Genomic DNA, 21,639 nt, shown 5'->3' on the forward strand with positions numbered 1-21,639 from the left:
GTTTTAGGAAGGTGAAAGACTTTTGGAAGTAGGTAAAGAGGTGGGGGAGGGAGCCACCCACCCACACTGCCTTCTGCTACTTTACCAAAGGAGCATCTGGGAAGGAAAGTTCTTTAAGGAGATTGTTCAAGTGTGTAGTCAGGGAGAAAGAGAAAGTTGGAAATGAGTGGATTTGGGAAGAAACTTGATGTTGGGAAACTGATGGGCTAAATCTTGAAAAGGATCCCCATGTAGGAAATTGAGTGGGGAACCCGAGGGAAGTTTTTTTTTCCCCTAGGGGTCAGGAGTAGGGGAAGGGTAGCCATGTGGAATCCTCTCCTCCCCTCACCCCTCTAAAGTGTGTTGCTGCCGGTTTTTTTCTTATCTGATTGCGGCAGTGCAGCAAAGTGTGATTTTTAAGGACATGCTTACTTTTAGGTTAATTGATTGAATATTTCTTTCTTGATACAAATATTTTCTTAAGAGATATGGTCATAAATGTGATCCATACTTTGGTCCAAGTATTTCTAAAAGTTTAATTGCTATGTTTAAAAAACTTCTTGAATTCTTTTATGTGGAATTGGGTCTTTTGTATAAGTTTAAATTGATTATATTGGGTCATCCTGAGGTTATTTAAAGGGTCTCTGAAAATAATAGTTTTTTCTTTGTCCTTTTGAAAATGTTTCTGTTATGGACAATATGCAATTTGGGATATTTTTCTATGCATTGGGTATTTTAAAAGCAAAATGATTTGTATGTATAATGTTCACTCATGTAACATCTACCTAGATATGATACTTGTTCTAAGTTGTGAACTTACTGAGGCGAAATTTCTTTTTGTTATTACTGTAAGGTTATGGTAACTCTTTGTTTAAGATTTATCAGAAATTTGATTAATGACATTTGTTATTGGAGGTAAAAGTTTTTGGGCTTAGAGTTAATTAGCTAATGCTATTTGGGAGTTTTAAAGCTCCACCCTGTGACAGTTACTGGGACAATTGATAAGCAGTTAAAACTCAACTGCTTATGTTATATTATAGTTATGTTCTTGAATTTTTCCTTCTGTAACTGATCTCTATGATCAGAGCAATGGTCAATAGAAACTGTTAATGCAATTCAATTATGTCATGCCTTGCTATTTTCAGTCTGGTCATATGTAATCATTGTATCCTAAATGCTTGGGCAATATTTCACCTGGTCATCTGTCTGTTACTGGATATTTGTGTTTTGTTTCTAGGTTTCTACATGATAACTGGACAATTAACAGGGGTCTGTAAGACTGCAGCCATTGGCCTGTAAAGCAAACTCGTCTCGTCACATAGGAAACTGCTGGCCAATTTATTTTGGCCTCCTTGTATTTTGCAACAGTCTGGTGAACTGAGTCTATCTGAGACTGATCTAATCTTTATGTGTTAGATTTGTGTTTTTGTTTTAGATTTTGGTCAAATTACAGATATTGGCTTGCTTCTGAAACCTGGATCAGCTTTGATCAGCTTTGATTGTCACCATGGCACACACCCACTCTGCAAGGAATGAAAGCCTCCTATCACTTCACAGCCTGAAGCAGCAGTTTGTACATGAGACCATGGACTGGACCCTGCATCTAGTGTACTTTGGACTGATATGAGGGACTTTGGGAATGGTTGATGACTGACTGTTAAACCTTGCCTGGATCATCTATTACTGTGTGTTTAAGATTTGAGATGGGATTTGTTAAAACTGTGTAATTATTGCTGTTATGTTTGAGGGCTTTTAAGGAAATGCTACTGTATTAGTCTGTTATGTATAGGGATTTTGATTTGCTCTTGGGATTATATGGGGAATGGTCATTTGATAATTCCTTTCCGTGAGAAAAAAAAAGGGGGGGGAGGTAGAGATAGAACATTGGGGAAACTGGTATATTTTTTCAAAATACCAAAAGGAATGGGAACCCCTAGCTCCTATTTTGCCTTAGCATTTCTGCCCCATCCCCTGTCTCACTAGTTCAGATTGAATTTGGATGTTTTAGCTTTGGAATCCCTTATTTAGGGATTATTTTTTTTAGAAAAGTTTTAGAAAAAAATCAGACACCTGTCCTGACACTGGCAGTCTCTCTGATCTGTTTTTCTTCAGTCCTGTAACTCCAGTTCATTAAGTATTTCAGCATTTCAAAGGACCTTGAAGTTTGGCATGAGGCACCTAAAAAGTTTGAGGTTTGCCTGCCTTGTTGGTCTAACTGTGCATAATCTGCTCAGAAATCTGTATTCTACTAGCAGCCCTGTTTCTCTGGGTGGGGACGGGTGTAGCTACTACAGCCTCACCCTTCTCCCCTGGAGAGATCTGCCCCTCTGAATGGGCTTGAGCCCTTGGTCCTGCTGATCTGTAAGCAGAGACTGAGTTAAGTGCACAAATGACCACAGACCTAACTGTCCATCTCAAACTGGATTCTCTGGCTGAGGTGGTGCTCCAGAACTGTAGAGGACCTGACATGCTTGCAACAAGGGAGCCTTTGTACAGCTGTTAACTCTGGGGTTATCAGGGAGAGACTTGCTCTTGCCATATGAGTCCTTACATTTTTCCTAGTTTTATTTTTGCTCGTTTGCTTTACATAGGGTGGGTTAAAGACCTCCTGGATACCTAGAGGAAGGTGCTAAGATCCAAAGATTTTAATATTTAGGAGAAAGAGTGTGGAATGTTATGCCACAATTCTCTTTAACTGTCCTGACTCAGTTTCCCTGTCTCAGTTTCCTTAACTGTTCTGTCTCAATCTCTTATAAATTAGCAAGATAAGAGAGTAGATTCCTGACTGTTTTGTGTCCTCAAGGATTTACAATATTCCTTTAGAATATTCCAAGATACCCCACGATATCTTTACTTCTTTGTCTCCGGATTTTTTAGGGTTTTATGGCTTCTCCTCCCTGATAAAAACTTTCCCTCTCTTTCTCTTCTTTGTCTCCAAAAAGGTATTTAAGAAGTTGGGGTTCCTCCATTCATTGCTGGAGTATGGCGTCTGGCAGTTGTATGCTGGACTCCTCCAGCCCTGGGACCAACATGAATTCCTTGGTCCCAGTATATCTTTATCTCTGTCTGACTGGATAATCTGAGACGAGAGTCCTGTCCAGTCGATCTTACTCTCCCATTAATAAAATATTAAAACTCTCTAATCTCTCTCCTGCCTCAGTTTCTCCAGCATTACAAAGTGATTTGCCCAGGGTCACACAGCTAGGAGGTATTAAGTAGTCTGAAACCAGATTTGAACTCAGATCTTTCTGGTTCCAGGGCTGGTGTTCTATCTATTGTGCCACCTAGCTGCCCCTATTATTTCTATTTTGTTGGTGAGGAAACTGAGACAGAGTGGGGTTAAGTGATTTAGTTATTATGGTCACACAATAACAGAAAGAGAGAGACAACTTTATACTACAATGCATATATTCAGCAGAAACAGATAGACAGGGGTATTCTCTAATTTTTGGGACCCTTCCCAGCATGGGATCTCAAGATAAATAAAATGTTTTCTTGGTGCATATTTTTATAACTTTCTCAAAGTAGAGAAGTACAAGTGAATAGGGACTCTTTATAGTATAGACTAAATTTAGCAAATCTGTCATTCAAGGTGGTATTGCAGACACTTTCCCTTTTCTTATTATTTCTTCCTGTGGCAAGATTAAAAGGGAACTCTTCCTTCAGATGGAAGTTGTTGACTTAGGAGAAGACAGGGCCTTATGGGAAGAACTGGGAAGAGCTGGAACTGTCTTCACCTGAGTGGGGGCCAGCTAAGAGAAAATAATTAACCAGTTCTTCTGCTCATCAGTTTTCACCTTCATTCTTCCCATTCACCACAATAGCTATTGTGAATTTATCTATTCCTCCTCAAGCCTCCCCTGGCACTCCCTTTTCTCCACCTACTTAACTCAGTTGAGAATCTTGCCATGTACCTTGTCAATTAAGGCCATTCATTAAGAGTTGAATTCTTTCCTTATCTTGCATTACTGAGATTTCTTCCCTCATTATTTCTTCCTTTACTCCAGTCTTACATGAGGAAGTTGTCTTTGATTAGGTAAACTCCTCTACATGCCCAAGTGGTCTTATTCCACCCATCTTCTCCAGCAAATTACCCCTGTATAATATTCATTCTCACTAACCTTTTGCTCTCTGTCAACTGACTGCTTTTGTGCTGTGCACAAACACAAGTGTGTCTCTTTTATCCTTAAAAATCCCACTTGATCAGATTATTCCCAATACCTCTCCTCTCTTTCATGATTAAACTCTTTGAGAAATCATTTCCAATACATGCTTTTGTTATGCCACAGTTCTCTTTAACTGTCCTGACTCAGTTTCCCTGTCTCAGTTTCCTTTACTGTTCTGTCTCTTCGCTCTCGGGTTATAAATTAGCAAGATAAAAGAGTAGATCTCCTGACTCTTTTATGGATTTACAATATTCCTTTAGAATATTCCAAGATACCCCATGATATCTTTACTTCTTTGTCTCTGGAATTTTTAGGTTTTATAGCTTCCCCTCCCTGATAAAAACTTTCCCTCCCTTTCTCTTCTTTGTCTCCAAAAAGGTATTTAAGAAGTTGGGGTTCCTCCATTCATTGCTGGAGTATGGCGTCTGGCAGTTGTATGCTGGACTCCTCCAGCCCTGGGACCAACATGAATTCCTTGGTCCCAGTATATCTTTATCTCTGTCTGACTGGATAATCTGAGACAAGAGTCCTGTCCAGTCGATCTTACTCTCCCATTAATAAAATATTAAAACTCTCTAATCTCTCTCCTGCCTCAGTTTCTCCAGCATTACAAAGTGATTTGCCCAGGGTCACACAGCTAGGAGGTATTAAGTAGTCTGAAACCAGATTTGAACTCAGATCTTTCTGGTTCCAGGGCTGGTGCTCTATCTATTGTGCCACCTAGCTGCCCCTATTATTTCTATTTTGTTGGTGAGGAAACTGAGACAGAGTGGGGTTAAGTGATTTAGTTATTATGGTCACACAATAACAGAAAGAGAGAGACAACTTTATACTACAATGCATATATTCAGCAGAAACAGATAGACAGGGGTATTCTCTAATTTTTGGGACCCTTCCCAGCATGGGATCTCAAGATAAATAAAATGTTTTCTTGGTGCATATTTTTATAACTTTCTCAAAGTAGAGAAGTACAAGTGAATGGGGACTCTTTATAGTATAGACTAAATTTAGCAAATCTGTCATTCAAGGTGGTATTGCAGACACTTTCCCTTTTCTTATTATTTCTTCCTGTGGCAAGATTAAAAGGGAACTCTTCCTTCAGATGGAAGTTGTTGACTTAGGAGAAGACAGGGCCTTATGGGAAGAACTGGGAAGAGCTGGAACTGTCTTCACCTGAGTGGGGGCCAGCTAAGAGAAAATAATTAACCAGTTCTTCTGCTCATCAGTTTTCACCTTCATTCTTCCCATTCACTACAATGGCTATTGTGAATTTATCTATTCCTCCTCAAGCCTCCCCTGGCACTTCCTTTTCTCCACCTACTTAACTCAGTTGAGAATCTTGCCATGTACCTTGTCAATTAAGGCCATTCATTAAGAGTTGAATTCTTTCCTTATCTTGCATTACTGAGATTTCTTCCCTCATTATTTCTTCCTTTACTCCAGTCTTATATGAGGAAGTTGTCTTTGATTAGGTAAACTCCTCTACATGCCCAAGGGGTCTTATTCCACCCATCTTCTCCAGCAAATTACCCCTGTATAATATTCATTCTCACTAACCTTTTGCTCTCTGTCAACTGACTGCTTTTGTGCTGTGCACAAACACAAGTGTGTCTCTTTTATCCTTAAAAATCCCACTTGATCAGATTATTCCCAATACCTCTCCTCTCTTTCATGATTAAACTCTTTGAGAAATCATTTCCAATACATGCTTTTGTTATGCCACAGTTCTCTTTAACTGTCCTGACTCAGTTTCCCTGTCTCAGTTTCCTTTACTGTTCTGTCTCTTCGCTCTCGGGTTATAAATTAGCAAGATAAAAGAGTAGATCTCCTGACTCTTTTATGGATTTACAATATTCCTTTAGAATATTCCAAGATACCCCATGATATCTTTACTTCTTTGTCTCTGGAATTTTTAGGTTTTATGGCTTCCTCTCCCTGATAAAAACTTTCCCTCCCTTTCTCTTCTTTGTCTCCAAAAATGTATTTAAGAAGTTGGGGTTCTTCCATTCATTGCTGGAGAATGGCGTCTGGCAGCTGTATGCTGGACGCTGGATTCTTTGGGTCCTCCAGCCCTGGGACCAATATGGATTCCTTGGTCCCAGTATACTTATCTCTGTCTGACTGGATAATCTGAGACGAGAGTCCTGTCCAGTCAATCTTACTCTCCCATTAATAAAATATTAAAACTCTCTAATCTCTTTCCTGCCTCAGTTTCTCCAGCATTACAATTTGGAGGTTCCACCGAGACAATAGAAACTGAGAACTGGATTAGAGATTAGAGATCTCTCGGTCTCCACCTAGGCTTGAGGGGGGCTCAGGACCTGGGTCTGTTTCTTGAGAAAAGACCAGCACTCTGGCTACCCCAGAGCCTCCTAGGAAAAGGAAGCGGTTCTTCAGCCTCAGTCCGGCCTACAGTGGACAACGAAATCGATTCGGCATTCGATTCGGCATTCGAGAGAGTAAGTCTGTCTGGGTACCTTTTGGGGTACCATCTGGTTTTGGTTCTGGTTCTGGTCTGTTCTGTTGCTAGCAACCTGTAGTCTCAGAATAAATACTGACGGGTTTAAAAATTCTGAGACGGGTATTTTCTGGGACGCTGGAAAATATCCTCTGGGTATGTTATATGTTTGCTTAATGTTGTAACTGTGTAGTCTGTGTGATATATGTTCTATGTTCTGTGTGGTTTGTCTGTTATGTTGTTGGTTGGAAAACAACGTTGCAACTGTACATAGTAAATTGGAGCTCCATGTTTGTCTGTGTGTGTCTGTGTTAAAAGTTAAAATAAGCTTGTAAGAGATAAGGATTCAGCCTCTGTGTTGCAGGCTTAGAAAATATCAAGAAGTTTGAAAAATCTTTCTCTCTCTCTCTCTCTGTCTCTGGCTGACTGCAGCAGCCTGTGAGAAAAAGGGAGAAAAGGGAAAGGAAGAAAAAAAGGAAAAAAAAATAGATTGAAAGGGATTTGAAAGTTCGGAAAGTTATAATATATATAGAGAGAGAAGAGCAGTGTGCTAATATTTTAAAGGAAAGAAGTTTGAATGGAATATCTAGGCATTCTCTGTGAAGGCAAAGAAAAGCACTAAATGGGCTTCCTTGGAAGTTCACAGAAGCCCCTTTGGATTCTGAAATGGGAAAAGGGAATTCAAGGTGAAACTAACTTCTCTCTGGGGGTGGAGGTCTTGGAAACAGCCCCTAGTCTGTTTGCTGATTTAAGAGCTTTGTTAAGTTTTAAGAACAATGATTAAGGAAAATTTGCTTGTGATTTTAAATTTTTTTTTAGGAAAAGCCTACTAGAGTAAAGAGCAGTAAAATTCAAGCTTAGCCTGGCCTGGGCAATAAAAAGGTCTGGAGATAAGATGCTAATAGCTGTTAGAAGAAATGTGGTGGAAAAGAAAAAAAAAACTTTTAAAAACAGCTGTATTAGTTTGATTCAGTTTGTTACCTTTTGAAATATATTGAGTTATTTGTTAACATAAGTTATACTTTAAATCCAGCTCTGTTGGACATGTGTGGGTTTTGTGGAGGTTTGGGTTATTCAGTATAGGGTGAATCTTACAGGTTTTTGAAGGGAAAAGGAAAGAGGAATGCAGGTGATTTAGGAAGGACTGATTTGTAAGGGAAATTAAAGGTTCGCATGGTGTTAGGAAGGTGAAAGACTTTTGGGAGTAGGTGAAGAAGTGGGAGAGGGAGCCTCTCACCCCCACTGCCTTCTGCTACTTTACCAAAGGAGCATCTGGGAAGGAAAGTTCTTTAAGGAGATTGTTTAAGTATGTAATCAGGGGGAAAGAGAAAGTTGGAAATGGGTGGATTTGGGAAGAAACCTGATATTGGGAAACTGATGGGTTAAATCTTGAAAAGGATCCCCATGTAGGAAATTGAGTGGGGAACCTGAGGGAAGTTTTTTTCTAGGGGGTCAGGATTGGAGGAAGGGTGGCCACATGGAATCCTCTCCTCCCCTCTCCTCTCTAAGTATGTTCCTGCCGCTTTTTTTCTTATCTGATTGCGGCAGTGCAGCAAAGTGTGATTTTTAAGGACATGCTTACTTTTAGGTTAATTGATTGAATATTTCTTTCTTGATACATAAATTTTTTTTGGTTAAAAGAAAATGGTCGTAAATGTGATCCATATTTTGGTACGAATATTTCTAAGAGTTTAATTGCTATGTTAAAAAAACCTTCTTGAATTCTTTTATGTGGAATTGGGTCTTTTGTATAAAGTTTAAATTGATTGTATTGGGTCATTCTGAGGTTATTTAAAGGGCCTCTGGACACAAGTTTTTTCTTTGTCCTTTTGAAAATGTTTTTGTTATGGACAATATGCAGTTTGGGATATTTTTCTATGTATTGGGTATTTTAAAAGCAAAATGATTTGTATGTATAATGTTCACTCATGTAACATCTACTTAGATATGATAATTATTCTAAGTTGTGAACTTACTGAGGCGAAATTTCTTTCTGTTATTACTGTAAGGTTATGGTAACTCTAAGATTTATCAGAAATTTGATTAATGACATTTGTTATTGGAGGTAAAAGTTTTGGGCTTAGAGTTAATTAGCTAATGCTATTTGGGAGTTTTAAAGCTCCACCCTGTGACAGTTACTAGGACAATTGATTGATAAGCTGTTAAAACTCAACTGCTTATGTTGTTATAGTTATGTTCTTGCATTTTTCCTTTTGTAACTGATCTCTCTGATCAGAGCAATGGTCAATAGAATTGTTAATGCAATTCAATTATGTCATGCTTTGCTATTTTCAGTCTGGTTATATGTAATCATTGTATCCTAAATGCTTGGGCAACTATTTTGCCTGGTCATCTGTCTGTTACTGGATATTTGTGTTTTGTTCCTTTAAGGTTTCTACATGATAAGTGGACAATTAACAGAGGTCTGTAAGACTGCAGCCGTTTGCTTGGCCTGTAAAGCAAACTCGTCTCGTCACATAGGAAACTGCTGACCAATCCATTTTGGCCTCCTCATGTTTTGCAACAGTCTGGTGAACTGAGTCTTTCTATCTGAGACTGATCCAATCTTTATGTGTTAGATTTGTGTTTTTGTTCTAGATTTTGGTCAAATTACAGATATTGACTTGCTTCTGGAACCTGGATCAGCTTTGATCAGCTTTGATTGTCACCACGGCACACACCCACTCTGCAAGGAATGAGAGCCTCCTGTCATTTCATAGCCTGAAGCAGCAGTTTTAAAAATGAGACCATGGACTGGACCCTGCATCGAGTGTACTTTGGACTGATATGAGGGACTTTGGGAATGGTTGATGACTGACTGTTAAACCTTGCCTGGATCATCTATTACTGTGTGTTTAAGACTTGGGATGGGATTTGTTAAAACTGTGTAATTATTGCTGTTATGTTTGAGGGCTTTTAAGGAAATGCTACTGTATTAGTCTGTTATGTATAGGGATTTTGATTTGCTCTTGGGATTTATATGGAGAATGGTCATTTGATAATTCCTTTCTGTGAGAAAAAAAAGGGGGAGGTAGAGATAGAACATTGGGGAAACTGGTATATTTTTTTCAAAATACCTGAAAGAATGGGAACCCCTAGCTTCCTATTCACTTTGCCTTAGGCATTTCTGCCCCACCCCCTATCTCACTTAGTTCAGATTGAATTTGGATGCTTTAGTTTTAGAATCCCTTATTTTGTTAAAATTGCCCCCGCAGACTCAGTTTTGGGATTATTTTTTTTAGAAAAGTTTTAGAAATCAGACACCTGTCCTGACACTGGCAGTCTCTCTGATCTATTTTTCTTCAGTCCTGTAACCCCAGTTCATTAAATATTTCAGCATTTCAAAGGACCTTGAAGTTTGGCATGAGGCACCTAAAAAGTTTGGAGTTTGCCTGCTGTGATGGTCTAACTGTGCGTAATCTGCTCAGAAATCTGTATTCTAGTAGCAGCCCTGCCTGTTTCTCTGGGTGGGGACGGGTGGAGCTACTACAAGCCTCATCCTTCCTCCATGGAGAGGGCTGCCTCTCTGAATGGGCCTTGGACCCTGCTGCTTTGTAAGCAGAGACTGAGTTAAGTGCACTAATGACCACAGACCTAACTGTCCATCTCAAACTGGATTCTCTGGATGAGATGGTGCTCCAGAACTGTAGAGGGCCTGACATGCTTGCAACAAGGGAGCCTTTGTACAGCTGTTAACTCTGGGGTTATCAGGGAGAGACTTGCTCTTGCCATATGAGTCCTTACATTTTTCTAGTTTTATTTTTGGCTCATTTGCTTTACATAAGGTGGGACAAAGACCTCCTGGGTATCTAGAGGAAGGTGCTAAGATTCAAAGGTTTGAATATTTAGGAGAGAAAGAGTGTGGAATGTTATGCCACAGTTCTCTTTAACTGTCCTGACTCAGTTTCCCTGTCTCAGTTTCCTTTACTGTTCTGTCTCTTCGCTCTCGGGTTATAAATTAGCAAGATAAAAGAGTAGATCTCCTGACTCTTTTATGGATTTACAATATTCCTTTAGAATATTCCAAGATACCCCATGATATCTTTACTTCTTTGTCTCTGGAATTTTTAGGTTTTATGGCTTCCCCTCCCTGATAAAAACTTTCCCTCCCTTTCTCTTCTTTGTCTCCAAAAATGTATGTAAGAAGTTGGGGTTCTTCCATTCATTGCTGGAGAATGGCGTCTGGCAGCTGTATGCTGGACGCTGGATTCTTTGGGTCCTCCAGCCCTGGGACCAATATGGATTCCTTGGTCCCAGTATACTTATCTCTGTCTGACTGGATAATCTGAGATGAGAGTCCTGTCCAGTCAATCTTACTCTCCCATTAATAAAATATTAAATCTCTCTAATCTCTCTCCTGCCTCAGTTTCTCCGGCATTACACTTTCATTTCCTCTCCTCTCTAAACTATTCCTTCTGAACTTTCTGCAGTCTGACTTGTGACCTCAACATTTAATTGAAATGTTCTTTCTAAAGTTACCAGTAATCTTTTAATTGCCAAGTCTAATGTCCTTGTTTCAGGGCTCATCTTTCTTGATTTCTCTCCAAACTTTAATTTATCGATCACCCTTTTCTCCTGTGTATTCTCTTATGTAGATTTCTATGACACTTCTTTCTCTTGGTTCTCTATTCTGATCACCTCTTCAGAGTATCCTTTGCTGGATGTTCATCCAAGTAATGTGCACTGACTTTGGATGTTTCCCAATGACTGACTCAGTTCCCCTTCTCTATCTGGACTATCCTGCTTGGCAATCTTATCAACTTCCATATCTCTATGCAGATAATTCCTAGATCTATTTATCTAGTCCTAACCTCTCTCCTATCTCCAGGCTTACCTATTGAACATCTTGAACTGAATGTCCTGGAGATATCTTAAACTTAACAGATACAAAACAAAACTTATCATTTCTCTCTCTATACTACTATTCAAACCCTCCCCTTTTCAAACTTCCTCATCACTGTACAATCTGAGGGTACAATCATCTTCTGAGGCACTCTGGCTCTTAACTTTCATGCCATATATCTAATCTGTTGCCAACTCTGACCTTGTCAAGCTCCCTCCCCCTGATAGATTTCATTGGTTCCCTATTACTTCCAGGATCAATTATAAAATCCTCTGTTTAGCTTTTAACACACAACTTCAACCCCTTTCTATCTTTTCAGTTTCCTTACCATTTACTCCTCTCTACTTACTCTACAATCTAATTCCATGACAGTATATCTCCTGATTTCTAACTCCATGCCTTTTCCTTGGATATCCCCCATGCCTGAAATGCCCTCTGAGATAGTTTTTCCTTCTTAGAGTTTTGTAAGAAGCTTTTTCCAGGCTGTTCATCCTTTCCTCAGCTGCTAATCTCTTTCCTTTAAGGTTAACTAGAGAAAGAAAGAAAAAGAAAAGAAAGAAAAAAAGGAAGGAAGGAAAAAAGAAAGGAAGAAAGGAAAAAAGAAAGGAAGGAAGGAAAAAAAAAGGAAGGAAGAAAGGAAGGAAGGAAGAAAGGAAGAAAGGAAGGAAAAAGGAAAGAAAGAAAGAGGGATGGAGGGAGGAAGGAAGGAAGGAAAGAAGGGAGGGAGGAAGATCCTACCCTTGAGGAGCTCACAAACCAATAGATGAGACAACATGCTAATCATTACATGCAGGATAAATAGAAAATGATCAAGAGAGAGCAGATCCTAGAATTAGGAGGGACCAGGAAAGGCTTGATAAAGAAGATGGTATTTTATCTGATACTTGAAGGAAGTCTGGGAAGCCAGGAGGCAGAAATGAGGAGGGAGAATGTAGTAAATACTTAATAAATTCTTGTTGGCTAACTGGCCTACTCTCCACTACTACTAGAAAGAACAATTTAGATTCTCCAGTTAAGAAATAGTTAAAAGGCATGAACAGTTTGTAAAATAGAAAATACACATAACTAATACCAAAGTAAAAAATGTTCAAATTCCCCAATAACAAGAAATGCAAATCAAGATAAATTTATGCTACCCTATTATTCACCAAATTAGAAAACATAATAGTTCTCACTGTCCCCCCTCAAAAAAAAAAAAAAAGATTAAATGCAACATTGGCAGGGTTATAAAAAGCTGTTGAATCAATAATTTAAAAGTCCTATTAATACTCACATGACAATTTCCTTCCGAGTCTGTTCCAACATCATGTATTGGGTCCAATCCTGTTCATTGTCATAAGTTTTAGACTGATCCACTATCTTCTGGAACATTGTCCTTTTTCTGTAAAATATGACAAAATAATAAAGAGAATCCTGAAGTGACTGAAGGCAATGGACTGCATTTTGATATTCATTTATCTCTTAGATTATAAACTCTTTGCCTCTTTTTCTATCTCCCGTGTTTCTCACAGATCTGGGTATATAGTTAGTACCTAATAAATGTATATTGATTGATATTTTCAGGTTGAATCCTATATAGCAAGGGTATAATCCAACTTAGCTATGATGAATTGTAACAATTAATCAACTAATCTTTGCTCTAGAGAACAGATAATAAAAATGGAGCACTATGGATACAAAATGTTTTATACTCTGCCAGATTCAGTCACTATGTATCTTGGTTTAGTCTACCTGTTTTTTTACTGTTACATAAGAAAGCTTCAACTTGGGGGAGGATGAAGGGTGCAGAGAGGTGTTTAATAGAAAATGACTGTGATGTAAAAACTAAGGCATCAATAAAACCCTAAAATATCCCCCAAACAAGGCCAGCTCATATGGATTCCCAAGATCCAACTATTAAATTTTCAGTGGGATTGCTTCCACCTTGAAAATCAGCGAATGCTACAAACCGAGGCTTAGTTTATTTTGTTAATTGTATAGATTTGAGAAAGAGACTGAGAAAATAAGATTCTTGAGAAAATGGACTACCTTTCTTTTTGCTTGTATCTGTATCCCTAGGCCTTAGCACAAAATCTGGCACATAATAAAAAATGCTTACTACCTGTCTAGCTATGGCCATGCTTAAGTCACCTTTTAAAAATGGAGGTCTCCTCTTTTAGTCTATTACCAAAAATGACGATCAATATCAGAAGTACATCTGAAAAATGTGACCTTTGTCCACAGAGAGAAGAGTTAGCTATCAGGGAATTCCCAGCCCCTGAGGGAAGAGAAGCCCATTGCTGGAAGAAAAGGTTTTTCTCTCTTCTTCCCAGCCTTCTCCTCACTCATGATATCTTACAGCAGAGCTAATCACCTAGTAGGAAAAGCCACATCCAGAAGTAAGTGGGCCAACTGAGGGTTAAGGGAGAAGATAGCTACAAATATTCAGTCTATGAAGTTGAGCTAAGGAGAGAAACAGATCCAGGGAACCTAGCTGAATACCTGATCCTGAAAACATGGTAGCCAAGGGGAATAGCACAAGGAAACCAGGAAAAGGGGAAAGACATTAGAGACATAGAGTGCTGAAGCTTAAATACTTTGGCCACATAATGAAAAGGCAGGAGTCATTGGAAAAGACCCCGATGTGGGAAAGATTGAAGGCAAATGGAAAAGGAGGTAGCAGGAGATAAAATGGATGGATAGTGTGTCATGGAAGCAATGAACATGAGCTTGAACAGAATTCAGGAGATAGTGGAGAATAGAAGGATTTAATTGCAGTGGTCCATGGGATCAAAAAGAGTTGGCTATATTAGAATGACTGAACAATAGTTGTTATGGGTAATATGAACTGCCTTAGCCATATCTCTTCTCCAAATGTGTGATTCTTTACTGGAGGACTATTGTAAGAGTATGCTCACATTTTCCATTGCTGCTGTGTGTAATAGAATTAGAGTATGCTCTAAGATTATGGGAGAAATGTTTTATTACTATTGTTTTCCTGATACTTTACCTTTTTTTACCTTCTTTGCTTCTTCTTGATTAGCCACCCCTCAATTTCTCAGACTATTTTCTATGTTCTGACTTCTCTTTCTTCTCTTTTCAGTTTTGATGCTTTAGCAAACCAAATCAGCTCAACACCATCCTCTATTCCTAAACCCTTTGCCCTATTGTCCTGTTGCAACCTCACTTCAGGGTTATTTCCACCTACTTGGTTTTTACTCATTTGAACAGAATTGGGGGAAGTCATAAAAGAGTGCTGACTGAGAACGCAATAAATTTGTGCTGGGTAACTTTAATGGAGCCTTTGTTACAACAAGGCAATTCTTTTATTCTGCCCTAATTGATTCCCAATTTCACCCTCCACAAAACCATTCCAAACCTTCTTTTCTGTTCTTAAGCTTCTCATTCTTCCTCTCCCTACCCTCTCAGATGAGGATCTTGCCTTTTTATTGAGAAAATTGAAGCCATTTACTGAGCATACTATTCTCTTTTATTCATCTCAAAACTTCATGATATTATTCTAAATTCTCTCCTCTTTTTCTCCAGTCTCTGATAACAAAATGGTCTTTGTCCTTGGCAAGGTCTATCTTTTTTCATCCGCCTTCAAATCCATCTACCCACATCTTTTTAAGCAAATTATCCACTAAATCATTCTTAACTCCCTTCCCCCCCCCCCCATCTTATCATCATTGGTTTCTCTCTATTTATCATTTTTTGTTTAATGCTTTCAAACAGGCTACCTCTCCCAATTCATAAAAGGCCTGCACTAGACCCTACTATTCTCAAGCTATCATTGTATATTTTCCTTCCTTTTTTTAGCCAGTCTCCTAGAAAAAGCTGTTTACACTGATCACTTTCATTTGTTCTCTTCCTGTTCTCTTCTTTGTCCTTTGTAATCTGGCTTCCAACATCATTACTGAACTGAAATGACTTTTTCAAAAATAATCAATGATCTATTACTTGCCAAATCTGATGGAATTTTATTTTTTATTTGTTTTGTTTTGTTTGGGGAGTGGTTATGCAGATTATCTCTGCATTTCATTTGATACATTTGACTATTCTCAAATCCTAGATGCTTTTTCCTCTCTATTTTTGTGTCACTACCATCTCCTGATTTTCTTTTGCTACCTGTCTCACCATTTCTCCTCACTCTCTCATCATTCATACATGCCTATTAACTATGGGTATTTCCCAAGGCTCTATCCTGGTGTGTCTCTTCCTTTTCCTTCCCTTCCCCTCTTCTGAGTTTCTCTTTTCTCTCCTCTCTTCTTCTCTCTTCTCTCCTTTTCCTTTCTTTTCTATACACTTTCTTTTGTTGTTCTCATCTGTTGGAGACAGGAAACAAAGAGCCAAGAAGAACATGACAACCTGTGCATAAACTCTGATACGGTTAGCTAAAACATTGTGAACAAACAATACGTCCTAAATTCCTGAGACAAGATAATGAGTGTGTCCCAGGAAATTGGCCATTTCCGCCCCGGAACTAGATAACCAGTATGCCCCAGGATGTCAGCCACACCTGTGGTCTGACATTCTTCTCTTTACATTGCAACCCCCCACCCAGAAAACGCAGGCAGTCAAACCATATATAACTAAGCTCCTTTTTTCAATAAATGAGACTTTTTCCCACCGCAATGTAGTCTCCCTCCTCCTTCTCACCTGTTTCTCTTGCAGGTCTTAGTCGTTTCCTCGACACCCCACTAATTACAAGGTCCTGCTGGACGGGACACTCATCAGCTTCCAGGAATTTAATTATCATTCCTTTATAGATGATTTACAGATCTGTATATCTATATGTCCAGCCCTAGGCTCTCTCTTGAGTTCTATATCACATACTACCTATAGGACATTTCATATTGGATGTTCCAGAAACATCTCAAACTCAGCATGTTCATGCAAAGAAAAAAATATCTTTCACCCAAAGCCTCTACCAAACTTTACTTAGTCTGTTGAAAATACCACTATTTGGGGACAGCTAGGTGGTGCAGCCCTGAAGTCAGGAGGACCTGAGTTCAAATATGACTTCAGACACTTAACACTGCCTAGTTGTGTGACCCTGGGCAAGTCATTTAACCCTGAATGCCTTGAGGTGCTCTAGTTCAGGGCTGATGCTCTATCCACTGCACCACCTAGCTGCCCCAGCCCCTCCCCAAGCACTATTCTTTCAGTCTACCAGATTCATAAACTAGAAATTATCCTGGACTCTTCAGTCTACTTTGCCTAAGTTTCCAAATCTTGTGGTCTCTCCTATATCTCTTGCATTTAACATTTTCCTTCTACTCATAGCTATAACTTTAGCTTAGCTATCAGCTTAGTTCTCTACCCAGCTGCTAAAATGTTTTTCCTGAAATAGTGTCACTGTTCTACTCAATAAATTCTAGTTACCTATTGCTTCTGTGTTCATATATGAACTCCTTTGTTTGATTCTTAAAGTGTTTTACAACTTACCCCAAACTATATTTCTAGTTTCATGAAATATTATACTCCTTCCAGGACTTTGATGTCCAGCCAAATTAGCCTCTTCTCAGTTTCTCACACAAGTCACTCCATCCCTTCACCCTTAAATTAGTTATTCCTTGTGTCTAGAATTTACTCCCTCCTCATGTTTGTCCTCATGCAATGTCTATTGCAAGGCAATGGATAAACTTAAGAAACAGTAATATCGCTTATGTTCATAGAAACAATTACTTATTCTGGTTACTTGGCTTCTATTCATTTAACCTCACAGTAATATGTATTTATATAGCATTTACATAGCAAAACATATATATTTACATAGCACTTTAAGTTTTGTAAAGCACATTACAAATATTATCTCATTTTATCTCCACAACTACAATGCTATTATTATTCTCATTTTATACAGATGGAAACTGAGGGGGACAAAGGCTAAAGTTATTTGCTGCAGCTAGAAAATGTTTGAGGCAGGAATTAAATTCAGACTTTCCTGACTCCAGATCCAATGGCTGCCCGTTGTTGGCTGCCCTATCACACTGCTGATTCATTTTGAATTTGCAGTCTACTAGAAACTATAGGCCTTTTTTCATGAATTGTATTCTGCTCTTCCCTATCTGTATTTCCCTATCCTATATTTCTAGAAATGATTTATTTTTATTTTTAAAAATTTATTTTATTTGAAGGAATAAAGCAATCATTTCTATAACAGTATAATAATAAAAAAAAATGACTGCACATGAAACTGCAAATCTATTATGTACAACTTGCTTTCCTTATAAATATATGATAAAGTTATCATGTAAATTCCTTTTTTTCCCTTTCTCCCCTCCTTCCAATCTTAAACATGGCCACTATTAGATACAAATATATATATGTGTGTGTGTGTGTGTGTGTGTGTGTGTGTGTGTGTATGTATATATATATAAATTTATATATATATACACACACACACACACACACACATATATATGTAAAATCATTTTCTACATACTTCTATTTATCAGTTCTTTTTCTGGATGTAAATAGTAACTTCCTTTATATGTCCTTTGTAGTTAATTTAGGTATTTATAATAGTCAAAAATGATTTATTCACTAAAAGTTGTTCTTAAAACAATTTTGCTGTCATATATACAATGTTTTCTTGCTTCTCTCATTTTATCGTCATTATTTCATGCAAATTTATTTTTTAAAAAACAACTGATTTTTAAAAACCAATATTAAAAAACCTGATGTTATAGACAAGAGTGACAAAGGATAGACATTAGTGGAAGTAAGCAGAACAAAGTCCAATTCCTCTTCCAAATGAAGGTGGTCTTCATGGTACTTGAAGATACCTGACTATTACCATCCCCCAATTTCTTCCCTTTTCTGTACTAAACATCTCTGTTTCCTTGGTGGGGAGGGCTAAAATATACATTGTCTTTCTTGAGAAAAGTGTGGGGCATGTGCAAAAATGTTTGTGGCAGCCCTTTTTGTAGTGGCAAGAAATTGGAAACTGAATGGATGCCCATCAATTAGAGAATGGCTGAATAAGTTATGGTATATTCATATTATGGAATATTATGTTCTATAAGAAACGATCAACAGGAAGATTTCAGAGAGTCTGGAGAGACTTACATGAATTGTTGCTGAATGAAATGAACAGAACCAGGAGATCATTATACATGACAACAACAAGATTGTATGATGATCAATTCTGATAAACATGGCTCTTTTCAACAATGAGATGATTTAGGTCTGTTCCAGTGATCTTGTGATGATGAGAGCCATATACACCCAGAGAGAGGACTGTGGGAACTGAGGGTAGATTACAACACAGCATTTTTACTCTTTTTGTTGTGGTTTGCTTAAATTTTATTTTCTTTCTCATTTTTTTAAACTTTTTGATCTAATTTTTCTTGTGAGCAAGATAATTGTATAAATATGTATACCTATATTGTATTTAAAAGATATTTTTATCATGTTTAACATATATTGGATAACTTGATAGGGGAGGCAGTTGAGAGAAGGGGGGGAAAATTGGAACACAAGGTTTTGCAAAGGTTAATGTTGAAAAATTATCCATTCATATGTTTTGAAAATAAAAAGCTTTAATAAAAAAATAATAAAAAAGAGAATAGTGTGGGGGAAACTCCAGCTTCTGGAATAAGAATTCATATTTGACAAAAATAATATGTCAGAAATTCAGCATAGATTTACATTGAACACCCCATACCAAAATAAGGTCAAAATGGATACATGATTTGGACATAAAGGATGATATTGCAAACAAATGAGGAAAATGAGGGATAATTTATCTCTCAGATCTTTAGAGAAGAGAGGAATTTATGACCAAAGAAGAACTAGAGAATATTATGAAAGACAAAATGGACAACTTTGATTACATTAAATTAAAAAGGTTTTGCATAAACAAAACCAACAGAAACAAGATTAAAAGGGAAATACAAAGCTAAGAAAAAATCTTTAATCCAGTGTTTCTGAAAAAGATGTTATTTCTAAAATATATAAAGAACTGTCTTGAATTTATAAGAATACAAGTCATTCTACAATTGATAAATGGTCAAAGGATATGAACAGACAATTTTCAGATGATGAAATTAAAGCCACCCATACTTAGATGAAAAAGATGCTCTAAATCACTATTGATTAATATGTATTGTATCTAGGATATACTGCAACATATTTAACATATATAGGACTGCTTGCCATCTTGGGGGTGGGGTGGAGGGAGGGAGGGGAAAAAAATGAAACATAAGCGAGTGCAAGGGATAATGTTGTAAAAAATTACCCTGGCATGGATTCTGTCAATACAAAGTTATTATTAAATAAAATAAAATTTAAATTTAAAAAAATCACTATTGATTAGGGAAATACAAATTAAAACAACTCTGAGTACCACCTCACATCTCTCAGACTGGAAAACAAATTGGTTGGGCTTGTTCAGATCCAGAAATATGCTCTCAGATGATTTTACCAGGTTTTAAAGGGCAAAAGGTCAGAACCAGAGTTATGTAATTATAGGTTATGAAAGTTATGATCCCTCATCTAGGCCATAGATCAAAAAAGATAATGATCCATGTTGGAGGGGATGTAGGAAAACTAGAACACTAATGCACTGTGATCCAACCATTCTGGAAAGCATTTTGGAACTATGCCCAAAGGGCTATCAAGCTCTGCATACCCTTCCACCCAGCAGTGCCATTACTAGGTCTGTATCCCAAGGAAACCATAAAGAAGAGGAAAGGATGTGCAAAGATGTTTGTAGTAGTAAAGAATTGGAAAATGAATAGATGAATGAATGGCTTAACAAGTTGTGGTATATGGAGTTAATGGAATATTATTGTATAAAAAATGATGAACAAGCTGATTTTAGAAAGATCTGGAAAGATTTACATGAATTGATGCTGAGCTAAATAAGCAGAACAAGGAATACATTGTACACAGTAACAGCAAGAATGTGCAGTGATCAACATAAAAGACTTGGTTCTTCTCAGTGGTTCAGTGATCCAAAGCCATCTCAATAGACTTTGGTTAGAAAATGCCATCTGCATCCAGAAAAAGAATTAAGGAGACTGAATATAAATCAACATATGCTATGGTCACTTTTTTCTATGTTTTTTAAAAGTCTTTCATGATTTTTCCCTTTTGCTCTGATTTTTTCTCTCCCAACATAATTCATAAAGCAATTTGTATTAAAAAATAAATAAATCTAAAAAAATAAATAAATAAAAAAGAGAACAGATTGGGGGACAAACGCTATGTTCGCTCTTTTGTTTTTTTTCTTCTTTCAGGGTTTTCCCTTTTGTTTTGATTTTTTCTTTCAACATGATTCATAGAGAAACATGTACCTTGTTAATTTTTATTATTATTATTATTATTTTTGCTGAGGCAACTGGGGTTAAGTGACTTGCCCAGGGTCACACAGCTAGGCAGTGTTTAGTGTCTGAGATCAAATTTGAACTCAGGTCCTCCTGACTTCAGGGCTGGTGCTCTATCCACTGCTCCACCTAGCTGCCCCAAGAAATATGTATTTAAAAAGCTAATATACATGTAAAAATAAAATAAAATACATAAAAAATAGAAAAAAATCATTAAAAAAAAGAAAGTGTGAAAGTCATGAGGAAATAGAACACCTGATAATGTATCCCCATATTTAATTGATTAACATTGATTAACATACTACTAAAATACTCCATGGGGTTAACAGACCAAAAGCTCTTGAAATGAGATAGGGGATGAAGGTGGCCAGTATGGTGTATGTTTGATCTATGGCCTAGATGAGGGGTCATAGCTTTCATAACCTATAATTACATAACTCTGATCCTGACCTTTTGCCCTTTAAAAACTGGTAAAATCATCTGAGAACATATTTCTGATTCTGAATGAGCCAAGAACAATTTGTTTAAGGAGAATAAAATATTCCCCTTAAGTTTTTCACAAATAGCTCTTGGCTGCTTCCTTTGTGTGCTGGAAAGAAGGTTTGTTCCATCTGTCCAAATTTCTAATTAGTTGGTCTCTTCCTGGATGCATTTTTCAATCCCCACATAGATTAAATCATAGAATGTCAGAACTGAAAAAAAAAAAAAAAAAACTTAGAAATCATGAGGCCCAATCTCTTCATTTTACTCAGGAGGAAACTGAGGCCTATGGGAGAACTATTCAAAGTCACATAGCTAGACAGATACAATTAAAATCAGATCTTAGGTCTCCTAAGTCACAGACCAGTGCTTTTTCCTGTTCATTTAGCAAGATGGGGA

At 37.5% G+C, this 21,639-nt stretch overlaps 1 protein-coding gene across 2 annotated transcripts in view; it reads right to left on the reverse strand.

The window, feature by feature from the left end:
* Positions 1 to 21,639, reverse strand: part of PDE6A (phosphodiesterase 6A) — a 103,538-nt gene that overhangs the window by 9,927 nt on the left and 71,972 nt on the right. For both annotated transcript variants that reach the window (XM_051978687.1, XM_051978686.1), the window contains one exon: positions 12,720 to 12,827. In XM_051978687.1, coding sequence (XP_051834647.1) covers positions 12,720 to 12,827 — 108 coding nt within the window. The remainder of the gene's footprint in view (positions 1 to 12,719; positions 12,828 to 21,639) is intronic.

This window comes from Antechinus flavipes, chromosome 2 (assembly GCF_016432865.1).
Source record: "Antechinus flavipes isolate AdamAnt ecotype Samford, QLD, Australia chromosome 2, AdamAnt_v2, whole genome shotgun sequence".
NCBI lineage: Eukaryota > Metazoa > Chordata > Mammalia > Dasyuromorphia > Dasyuridae > Antechinus > Antechinus flavipes.